The sequence below is a fragment of the Leptopilina boulardi genome, unplaced genomic scaffold, assembly GCF_019393585.1.
Source record: "Leptopilina boulardi isolate dan_hultmark-lab unplaced genomic scaffold, ZJU_Lbou_2.1 LbouV2_310, whole genome shotgun sequence".
Classification (NCBI taxonomy): Eukaryota; Metazoa; Arthropoda; class Insecta; order Hymenoptera; family Figitidae; genus Leptopilina; species Leptopilina boulardi.
In genome coordinates, this window is record NW_026137875.1 from 3,278,316 (window position 1) to 3,290,766 (window position 12,451).

Here is a 12,451-nt window from a genome sequence, read left to right on the forward strand (position 1 = left end):
TACGGTGTGTTTATCAAAAAAAATTTTTTTTAATTTTAGTGGGTAGATCGGGTTGGATTTATATAACAAATTTTTTTTGCTTATAATTTTTTAGTGAAAAATAAACGCAAAATTAAATAAAAACTCTGTAAATAATTTCGATATGCAGGGAAATAAATATAAAACGTGTTTTGTGTCACTGTGTAATAGTACTGCAATTAAAACACCTGAAAAATTGTTTTCTCCTGTGGCCACAAAATGAAAATGTCAGGAGACAGTGATTTCTAATTGCAAAACGTGAGGATGTGCTATCAAATAAAGTCAAATTTTTACTGTTTTCAAGATCACTTTAATGAAAGTATTTTTATTGAAAAAATTTTAAATTCTATTTTGTCACATGTAGATGCAAACAAACATCACAAATACAAATAAAATAAAGTTATGAACATAACCTTAAAATTAAAAAATTGAAATGAAAAACTTTAAAGATTTATTTTGAAAATCCTGGTTCCAATTTACAAGGCATTTCACTTATTATCACAGGAATAATTTAGTGTTACGCGAATAAGTCAATTTTGTTATTAATAATAAATGTTTCTCTTATTGCGTAGGATGATGATAAAAATAATATAAATAAATAATGTTCATAATTATTCTAAACAAAGCAACTTTAATAATATTGAAAATCACTCAACATAATTACAATAATTAATAAGTTTAAAATTTTGAAACACTGTTTCGTTTCGCGTCTATTATATTTCTAAATGATAATTTGAATATTTCTTACATATATTGTCATGACTATTTTTCCTATCTCACTCACTCTACTCAATTCTATCTATTTATTAATTTCTGTATAACACTCAGATGTCCTCAGTCATCAGTCAATTAAAATTTAATTTCTCACTCAAACATTTAGGTACCAATTATTTAATTTTCATAACATTAAAAACTATAAATGATTTAGAATATATTTTATCAAAGCTGCATTTAATTGTGAATCATAATTCATAAAGCAGACGATGCGCGACAATGTACCGATGTGACGTCATGATCGAGTAACCAATAAAAATCGTTTTCTTCTGGCATTGAGATATTTTTAAATATTTTTTAACTTCAAATTAATTTTTAGTACTTAATTTAATTTTTATAAAAAACTTTCAACGCTAATATATTTTAAAATACTTATATTTACAATTTCATTTTTAAAAAAATAAAATTTTAATAAAATAAAATACTAATAATAAATAAATAAGAATTCTAGTTAATGATTTTTATGGAAAATTAATGCGTCCCAAAAAAGACTAGCATATTCAAATAAATCACAATCAATATAATCAGAATAAAAGAAATAAGGTTTGAGAAAAAATTTCATTGAGCGGTTTTATTTTATCGATATTTAATTTTTGAAATATTAAAAAAAAAATTCATAAATTAAATATCGATAAAATATAACTGGGCAATGAAATTTAGAATAAGAGTCAAATAATAATTGTGGCTGAAATTGGTAAATTTTTTTTTTTTTTGAAGATATTGGACCTATATTCAAAAATTAAATATCGATAAAAATCGCAATCATTTTTTTATTGATTCAACTTTTCAAGGACAGTCAATTCAGAGAATCGAATATCCTGGAAGATTAGATCTCTTCACCGTACACATTGGCAAAACTGTCCTTCAAGAATATTCTTAATCTTTATAATATTTTCAGTGAAATATATATATTTAAATCCCCCATAGATAATAATCCGATGGAGATTTGACTCTTTCTCTCTATCTCTCAGTTCCAAAGCTCGTTATAACAAATACATATATATATACAAATATTGGAATGAGAATATCGTTTGCGCATGTGGTGTGAGAAACGCGCAAAGGGGTTTTAAAGGACCCATGCCAGCGGGGAATCGAGAACGATGAAGAGGGAAGGAGGAGGGAAGAAGAGATAGATGGAAAGATAAGCTGAATGTTGGGTGACCAGGGTGACGAAGGGGAACTCAAAGATAGGGATTGAAAGGGTGGGGGAAATACGCATGGTTTAGCTTTTGCTGTCGGTGCCATTAGGGACGAAGCCAGCGTCAGAAACACGTCGTTTTTCCCTCTGTATTTCTCAATATTATAGTGTTATAGAAATTTTTTTACTTCAAAAAAAAAAAAAAAAAAAGTGTATGTGAAAAAAATTATTCTCTTCCTTGTGAGGAAGGAGAATTTCTGTAATTATGGTTGTCTCCAGTGAAATTGATTTGCAAATTCCTCTTCACAGTCCATCATTTCTTGAACGTCATTTTCGTATAAAAAGTATTTTATTTTTTTTTTTTGTTAAATTTTTAGTTGAAAAGTAAATTTAGTAATTTACAAATTTTGTGTAATTGTGATTTTTTTTACAATGAAAAGTAATTGTTATTAATTCTTTAGGGGAAGATGAGGAGTGGAGTGACTCGGAGAAGACACCGTCCGTGAGTAGCGGAGTCGAAGGAGGAGGATCAGCAGTCTCGAGTCCTTCAGCACCAGCTGTTGATGAGGAATCAAGTTTACCACCTCCACCAAGACTCAACTCCGTCTTACCTGTGATAACTCCGAATTCCGTTGCCGAGGACATCCGGTTACGATTTAATGTACTCTCCGAAGATGCGAGAAAACGACTCTCTAGTCTCACCGAGGATATTGAGGTAAATAAAAAGATTTCTTTTTTTTTTTTTTTTAAAAAAGTTCGTTTTTTTCCTCCCGAAAATTAATTTCGAAAAAAAAATTTCCTAAACGATTTTCAATTGAAGAATTCACAAAATGACAACATTTTATATTCCAAGAAAAAGAAATTTCTTTTCTAAAATTCTAAATTATAAGAAATTTATTTTATTTAAATATTTGTATTATTTGAAAAAAAAAAAGAAATTTTTTTCTAAAATGTATCATTAAAGTGTAATTTTTGTTCAAAATGAAAATTTATGTTTCTGTTTTTAAATTTATAAATATATGTATCTTGTGTGAATCGAAATTTTCGTTATTTAGGTTTCTCAAAACGAAATGTTTAAAATTTTATCTGCAACTAAAATCTTGTGTTAAGTTTTCTAATCTTCGTGGTCTGATAAGAATCTTTGGAGGTATTTCAAATCACAGGAAACAGATGTCTCGTAGCTTGACAATGCTCCATAGAAAATTATCTTGGCTCAGTTGATACGCATCTCGTAGCTCTATAATCAGATAAAAACTACTCTAGAGCCAATTTTCTTCTTGGGACGATACTATCTGTCATTAGTTCTCTCAAATTGTCTGAAACTTCTCAAGTTACTTCAAAGATAACTTTTGGAAATTGTCAAAAATCTCCTCTTTTCTCCTATTTGTTCTTATTTTTCAAAAATTAACGATTTTTTCAAATAAAATCGTCATTCTTTTATTATATTTTTTTTATTTGAATTTCATTTGTATTGATAAATTTATTAATTAATTGATTGATTAATTTGTGGATGTAATATTTCAAAAATAATTAAATTCACAACATTTATTTAAACTCAGGAATGTTGAAAATAATTTTAGTTTAAAAAAATAATTTCACCATTTCTGAATTATATTAATAGGACACAAAATTTGAAAATTTTCGTGTTTTCGTATAAATAATTAAATTGACCTAAATTTAAATTAATCAAAAAATGTTTATCGATTTAAAAATTATTTAGGAAAAATTTCAATAAATTTAAATGTTAATTAGTTGAAACATTTATTGATTAAAATTTTAATCGATGTAAATTTAAGCTCTTTTTAATTTCTAATCAATTCAATCAATCCAAAATTTAATTAAGGAAATTTATTTATTTTATTTAAATTTCAATTTGTTTAAATTTTATTAATTATTCGATTCAAAATTTAATCAATCAAAATTTCAATTTAATCTCAATTTTAATTTTTAATTTTATGTGATAAAATTTTCAATAATTTTTTTATTTTTATTGACAAAAATAAAATTATTAATTAAAAGCAAATTCAATTAATTTGAAATTTAAAATTAACAAAATTTCAACTGCAGCTAAAAATTAAATTATTTGAATTTTAATTTATTCAAATTATAAATTGATTTTATTTAATTTTAAATTATGAAAATTTCAATCGGTCCAAATTTTAATTGATTCATTTAAAATTAACCGAATTTTAATTCATCTAAATTTTATATTATACGAATTTCGATTTATACAAATTTCGATTAAATTATAGGTTTCAAATTATACGAATTTCAATTTATCCAAATTTTAATTGAATTAAATTTAAAATTATTCGTATTTAAATTTGTCCAAATTATTATTGATTTATGTTTAAAATTATCTAAATTATAATATATAAATTTTAATTGATTTTTAATTATCTAATTTTAAATTGTTTTAAGTTTCAAATTTACCGTATTTTAAATAATCCAAATATTAATTGATTTAAGTTATTCAAATTTTTATTGACGTATGTTTCAAATTACCCCGAATTTAAATTTTTCCAAAATATAATTGATTTAAATTTCAAATGATCAATTTATCCAAAATTTTAATTGATTAAAGTTTAAAATTATCCGAATTTTAATTTCTTCAAATTATGATTTATCTAAGTTTAGAATTATTTAAATTATAATAAATAAATTTTAAATGATTTAAATTATCTACATTTTAATTGATTTGAGTTTAAGATTATTCGAATTTCAATTTATCCAAATTTTGATTGATTTAATTTTTAATTTATCCAAAATTCAACTTTCCTTAATTTTTTTTTTTTATTTAAGTTTCACTTTATCCAAAATTCAATTTACCCAAATTTTAATTGATTCAAGTTTAAGATTATCGGAATTTCAATTTTCCCAAATTATGATTGATGATTTATGTTTAAAATTATCCAAATTTTAATTGATTTAAATTTCAAATCACCTGAATTCAAATTTTTCAAAAATTTAATTGATTTATTTTTTAAATTAACCAAATAATCCGATTTTAAATTTATACAAATATTTATTGATTTAAGTTTCAATTTACCCAAATTTTAAATTTTGATGAATGAAATTAGTTATTTTGTACGTTAATTGGTTTTAACTATTATTTTATTATCACCTTTTTGTTATCTATTTTCAGTAAATAATTTTTTTTTTAACTTCAGATTATTAGATTTCAATTATAATTCATTAAATTAATTAAAATTATAATAAATTATAATAATTTTTTTTTGTCATGGTAAAATTTATTCTTACGACAACTCTGAAATAGAAAATAATTATTATATTTTTGTTGATATAAATGATAACTTTTGCAGGCATCAAGAGGATCGAGGGAAAGGCATTCGTCGACAAAAACAACACCATCAACACATGAATCGAGTCCAAAAGCAACGCGTCTCGACATTGACGAGGACTCGAATATGGTTATCAAAGATTCGGAAGATTGTGGCCGACCATCATCCTCATCATCATCATCGACACGCCGAAGAGATGCTAGAAGAGATTCCGAGGATTCACGACGATCAGACGATACATCTTGTGACACGAAAAAAGCAAGATTAGATGATGAAGTCACACCAAGATTGAGACTGAATACTAGTCTGGCAACGGATCCTGCATTGCGGCCAGCCACCGTTGCCGCTCTCACAATCAAACCCGAAAATATTTCACCTCCAAATCAAACCCCACCACTTCCCGTTGGACTTCAAAATGGTAAATAAACAATTTTTTCTTTCTCACACTATTTTCTCTTTAAATTTGAAATCATAATAAAAGAAAAATTATAAACAATTCGCCCTGATAATCAAATTTCTTATCGAAATGAAGAAATGCAATGGACTTCGTACATGCGCGATAATAAAAAACTGAATTAATCAACTAGCTGATGAAATATTCAATTGTTTATAAAAAATTTCTTGAACCGGAAAAAAAAATAATTTATGTATAGGTAAATAATTAAAACTTCAAAGTCCTTTGTGTACATAAATAAAAAAAGATAATTTCGTGAGATTGAATAATTTCTTTTTTATTTTTATAGCGATAGCCTCGGGACGACTTTTTGTATTGCCAACGGATGGCAAGGAAACGATAACATTAGAACCGGCAAGACCAGCGCCATTAATTTGTCCTCCATGCGGAATTAGATTTAGTTCAGCGAGTACTTTGGAGGCTCATCAGACATTTTATTGTGCTCATCGACCACGTCTCGAGGAAGACAATGCAAATAATGACGAGGATGATGAAAAAAGTGGCAAATTTGACGTTCGTAAGGCATACGCTTGTCCACATTGTTCATACAGTGCTGACAAAAAAGTTTCTCTCAATCGTCACATGAGGATGCATGCGGCTTCACCTGTAACACCTTCAGTACCACCTGCTCCAACTACTCCCGTGGGAAATTCTGGATCTGTCACTCCCGTTGCCAATGGATCGTTGAATGAGGAGGCAGAGAGATACTGCCGAAATTGCGACATCAGGTATATCTTTTTTTTTTATCTATAAAAAACAGAACATTTTTTATTCATAAAAATTCCTAAAAATCACGTAAAGCAGGCCTCGAATTGAAATTCTTCCAATTTCACGATGCTGAAGTACGCAACATTTATCATAAACGATTTTTGAAGAAATAATTTTTTACCTGAAAAATTCTAGCAACTAGTACTTTTCGTCGGCAATTTATTTATGAGCCAAAAGTTTTGAATTTTTTTTTTGCAACTTCTTTAAGTACGAATTTTATTCAAAAATATTGTTTTAAATATCTAAAAAGAAGTTATTTAATTTACTGTTTCATTTTACATTGCCATCATAATTTTTAAAAATTTATAGATTGAAAAAAATATTTCGTTTATTTGAACGTTTAGAACTTTTGGCTCATATCTTTTATTTTTTACATTTTATGGTTATGAACAATCAGTTGTATGGGTTTTTAAAATTTTCAATTTTCTTAAAAAATACAAATTCTAAAATTGACACAAATTTTTTTTTTCATATTTCAATAATTTAGAATAATTTTAGACCCTAAATAATGTCACAAAAAAAAATTGATGTAAATAGACAACGTAAATTTTGAAAGGTTAAAATTTCACTGTTCCATCCCCTTAATAAGATGCGACTTTTCGACTTTTTTTAAATTTTTAAAATTCTTCATAAATACAATTATCTTCAACTATTTTTCAATTAAAAATTTTATGAATTTCAATAATGATTTAAAATTTAAAAAAAAAATCAGCCACAGAAATCACCAAAAAAATTAAATTCAAAATTATTTGAAATTCAATTATTTTCGAAAATTTCAATTTAAAACCTCATAAAATTTAATTATTTATAAAATTTTCCATGTAAAACTTTCTAAAATTTAATAATTTCAACTCTTTCGAAATTCAATTACCAGAAAGAATTTTTTAATTACAAACTTTTAAAGTTCAATTTTTCTCTAGAATTTTTTAATAAATTCTTCAGCAACAGAAATTAACAAAAATTTCAATCAAAAATCACTTGAAATTCAATTATTTTCAAAAAACAAAATTCAATTATTTTTATTTATTTTTATAATATTCTTCAAAAATTCAATTATCTACAAGTATTTTTCAATTTTAAAAACATTTGAAACTCAATTTTTATCACTAATTTCTAATAAATTCTTCATCAACATAAATCACCAAAAATTTCAATTAAAAATCACTTGAAGTTCAATTATTTTCAAAAATCTGAATTGTAAATCTTCGAAAATTTAATTATATTAAAAAAAAAAGTTATCTAAAATTATTTGATGAATTATTTTCCATTCTGTAAATTTTAATTATTGTCTGAAATTTAACAAAATTTTTTGAAATTCAACTATTTCTAAAAATTTCAAGTGGTAACTCTTTAAAAATTGAATTATTTTTAATAATTTTAATATTTCTTTAAAAATTCAATTATTTAAGAAAATTTTTATTGAAAACTCTAAAACTGAATTGTTTTCAGAAATTTAAAAAAAAAACTACAGCAATTTAAATTTGGAAAAATTTATTTCAAATTTAAAATCTTCTACAATTCAATTATTTTAAAATAATTTAATTTAAAAATCTGTAAAACTTAAATATTGTCCGAAATTTTTTAAACCATATAAACTAAAAACTATGCCAAAATTTTTAATTTGAATAAACTGCTTAAATTATACTTCGAAAATTTGAAAAATGGAACTTCAAAAAATTTTTTTAGAACTTTGTCCTTAAAATTTTGAAAAGTTGTCTTAGTTCGATTCTAAAATATTCGAAATAAATTTTCTTGATAATATTCTTATAAAATTATTCTTATTAAGGAATTAATAAAATGAAAATTTAATATCTAATAACATTAGTTTTTTAAAGTAAAATATTTATTAATTAATTAAATTTAATTAAAATAAAAAAATCGATTTTTTCGACTTCTTTTTGGAATTTAAATCGACTCGAACGATTTTTTTTTTTTACACCTTAAAGTCGATCCGAGGCCTGAAAATTATTTATCACCAATTTTAATTATCGTTTTAAAATTAACAGGTTTAGTTCGTTGAAAACGTATCGCGCCCACAAGGCACATTATTGTAACACAAGACACGTGGTAAAAGATGCACAGCCTGCTCCAGCATCAGTGAAAGCATCACCGCCAACGAGTTCGAGTCCTGGTGATTCGCCTCCACCTCAACCGTGTCTAGCGCTACCGACAAATCCAATTCTCATTGTTCCTTATTCGCTGTTCCGCGGTGCCAGTGTTCTTGCAGCACCCGCTCTTCCTGCTCCCGACACTGCATGCTTCCTGTTGCCAAATGGATCGTTGCAACCAATGACAAGGGGTATTTCAACGACTCAAAATACCATCACCGAAGCTCCATCGGTGCTTCGCGCTGCAAATAAACCATCGACACCGTCTTCTATTGGCTCTACCTCAACGTCACCCTCGGCTCCCGCCTCAGCACCACTCGATCTCAGTATCAGGCGTTCGCCTGTACATCAGGACGAAAAGGAGAATAGAGTTTCACCAGCGCCCACATCCCTACCGCCACCACCGGGAAGTCCCAGATCCCGTGGTAGCGGTAGTCCACGATCAAGAACCATTTCGACAAATCAAAATACAAACGCTGTTGTTTCAACGCCCACCACTGAACTTGCGCTTAGATTGACTGATTTACCACCACCACCAGCTCCCGGAGTTCTCGTTAAACAAGGTGTCTCCAGGTAAGATAATCTTATTAAAATAATTAATTTAAGAGTGTCGAACGATCTGTGAAATTCTTTGGCTGCGACTTTATGCTCTCTGAATGCTTCTGCCATCTGACGGCGGCAGAACGTAATGAACCTGTCATTATATTACTTTCCGTTTTGCAATCGCGTTTTTGTATGGATTCGCACAATCTTTTGGATTTAGGAAATTTATAAGATAAAAATCCTTGGTGTTCAGGCCGATTTTGTAAAAAGTCTCCGTGTTTCAAGGAAATAGTATTTTAAAATCAATATTTACAATTTTTACGTTCAGTACCAAGACGGTAATATTCGAGCAAATAAATATTCTGCAAAATTAACATTCTTTCTAATCTTCTGTCTACAAAATTAAAATTCTTTTAAATTACAATTCTGCAAAATTAATATTCTACGAGACAATGTTTCGTACAAATTGATATTGAATCAAATTTAATTTTGAGCAAATTAATTTTCGTTTAAATAATATTAATTCTGCAACATTGATAATCGGTTTAATGAAAATTCCGCAAAATTAATATTTTAACAATTTAATATTCTCGAAAAATATATAATATTCTGTAGAATATAAGATACCATCAAATCATAATTCTAAAACATATAATATCTTATTAGAAATTTTTATAATTAATGGTGATTTTTATTCTTTAAGTAATTCAAATTTTTATTTTTTTTTTTGCTTTAATGAATGTGCCAAAAAGTAATGTAATGAAGTTGATTACAACTATTTTTTCTGTTTTTTCTTAAATTAGTTTCAGGTCGTTTAAAAAATAGATGTTATTCGATGAAAAAATATAAAAATTTTAAACGTAGAAAATTGCCGAAAGTAAATTTCAAAAAAATTCAAAATATTAAAAAAATCGATTGACTGAATTACTTATTTTGTTTATTTTCACTCTTTGAGAAAACAAAAATATTCATACTATGAACATAATCATCTAGTTTATATACAATGGAGTTTGCACAAAAAATTTTGTCTAATATTTTTATTTCAAGAAACATCCAAATAAAATTTTTTCTGAAAAAATGTTTAACATTTTGGTAATTTTGAAAATAAAAAAAAATTGACGTCTGTACCAAATGGTTTTAATTATAGAAAAAAAATATTATTCAAAAATTAACAAATAACATGAAATGTCAATAAATTCTCCAGTACTTTTCTTTTAAATTTTTTTTGAAAAATGGGCTTGAAAAACTTGAAAAAACAGATTAAATTCTTAATTAATTTGAGTAACTATGCGTAATAATGAAAAAAAAATCCGAAATTGTAAATTAACGAGTACCTATAATAATTAATTTATTTTTAAAAAAATGTTCTGTCTTAGGTGTAAGGAGTGTAATATTGTATTTTGTCGTCACGAAAATTTTGTGGCCCACAAAAAACATTATTGTCAAGCAAGAGAAAGTACAATAAGCAGTCCACCACCTCCTGGAACGCCTTCACCTCCTCTTGTTCAGCTTATATGCGCCGCTTGTGGTATTAAATTTGCTTCAATGGACAATCTTGCTGCTCATCAAGCGTTCTACTGTCCTAAGAGGCCCGAATCTCAGGAACATCACACACGATGTCACAAATGCAAGGTATTTTTGATTATATTTTTATTTTGCAATCTACTTTTTAGAAAAATTGGAACAAAATTTTTTTCTAAAATGAAATCATCTAGATTTAATCTAAAAGTTGAACCGAAATTAAAATTAATTTAAAAAATATTTTGAAAAATATCAAAATAATTTGGAAAAATATATTTTTAACTTTATGTTTGCTTTGAAACAGAACAAATTATATGTTAAATAAAATGCTTTTAAATGTAAAGTAAGCTTGTTGGTGAAAGATTTTATTTTATGAAGATTATTTGAACATTTGTTTAATTTAACAAATTTTTTTAGGCAATAATCGAATCAGGAAGTACTCATACGTGTACCAGCAGTTCGACAGGTGGATGGCGATGTCCAGTTTGCGGTGCAGTGAGTCCGACAGCTTTAGCCGCTCAACGACATATGGATGCTCATCAAGGTGTTAAAGCATTTAGGTGTACAATTTGTCGATATAAAGGAAATACCCTTCGTGGCATGAGGACACATATCAGAATGCATTTTGAGAAACGTGGCACAGATCTGCAGGTGTGTAATTCGATATCATTTTTCAAAATTTTATCACTATTCTATCTTATATTATGTTACAATTTCATTTCATTTTCTTTCTTTTTTGTTCGCGTTTTAAAATTAGTCAAATTACATTGTACGACACCAAAAATCAAACCTCACCGGACAATTTTTTTTCTGAAAATACAACTTTTCAATAACAAAACCCTCGTTAAGTTTTGTTATAGTTAACTCGATTTTTTTTTTTTAATGGTCATTTGAATTTTTCGAATTTTAGATTTAATTACTTTACGTACTGAAAATAAAAAAAATGAATGACTAATTTTTATGTACCAAAATTTGAAGCTATTATTATTTTAAATTGTTAATTTTAAATCTATAAATATTTGAAGTTTTGAATAATTTTTCAAAAATTATTTTTAAGTTAGACGTTTTCTTTAAAATTGTATGGTATCAAGTCTTGTTTTTCAAGACCAAAAGAAAAAGAATTTATTACATCAAATTTTTTAAATCTTTAATAATAAATTATTCAAAATAATTCGACTTTACAATTAAAAAAAAAAATTATTATTTTTCAAAAAACAAATTTAGCGCTGAATTGTGTTCGCCTAGCACATAGAAGAATCAACTGTAAAACTTTCGGTAAATTCAAAAGTTTTCAAAACAATTCAATTTCAAAATCTAAAAATAGATTTTTCTAAATTTGGAAATATTCAAATTTTTTATTTTTCAAAAATAAATTTTATACTGCATTGTGCTAATCCAGCACAAAAAAGAGCAATTAAAAAAATTTATGAAAAGTAAACATTTTTCAAAAATAATTCAATTTAAAAATTCAAAAAAATATTTTTTTACACAAATATTTTTAAAAATTATTAAACAAATTTTGTGCTGAATTATCAGCTGGACTTGCTGAATTCAGCACAATATTTATTTTTGAAAAATAATAATTTTTGAATATTTTTGAGAAAAAAAGCCTATTTTTGAATTCAGCACAAAATTTGTTATTATAAAATAATAATTTCTGAATATTTCTCAGAAAAAAAATTTGTTTTTGAAAAATAATAATTTTTTAATATTTTTGGGTTAAAAAATTTAAATATTTAATTATTTATTTAAATATATTTAAATTATTAAAGATTACAAAAATTGTAAGAATTTCTTTTTTTCCGGTCTTACACAATTGTTTATT

General features: G+C 25.8%; 1 protein-coding gene across 2 annotated transcripts in view; it reads left to right on the plus strand.

The window, feature by feature from the left end:
• LOC127283647 (zinc finger protein ush) overlaps nucleotides 1–12,451 on the plus strand; it is a 95,418-nt gene that overhangs the window by 79,959 nt on the left and 3,008 nt on the right. The window contains exons 1-7 of one of the 2 annotated variants that reach the window (XM_051308653.1): nucleotides 2,065–2,274; nucleotides 2,392–2,645; nucleotides 5,254–5,650; nucleotides 5,976–6,414; nucleotides 8,461–9,135; nucleotides 10,482–10,737; nucleotides 11,044–11,277. In XM_051308653.1, coding sequence (XP_051164610.1) covers nucleotides 2,196–2,274; nucleotides 2,392–2,645; nucleotides 5,254–5,650; nucleotides 5,976–6,414; nucleotides 8,461–9,135; nucleotides 10,482–10,737; nucleotides 11,044–11,277 — 2,334 coding nt within the window. In that variant the 5' untranslated portion in view covers nucleotides 2,065–2,195. Of the gene's footprint in view, nucleotides 1–2,064; nucleotides 2,275–2,391; nucleotides 2,646–5,253; nucleotides 5,651–5,975; nucleotides 6,415–8,460; nucleotides 9,136–10,481; nucleotides 10,738–11,043; nucleotides 11,278–12,451 lie in introns of those variants that run through there. The other variant, XM_051308654.1, reaches the window with a different exon arrangement.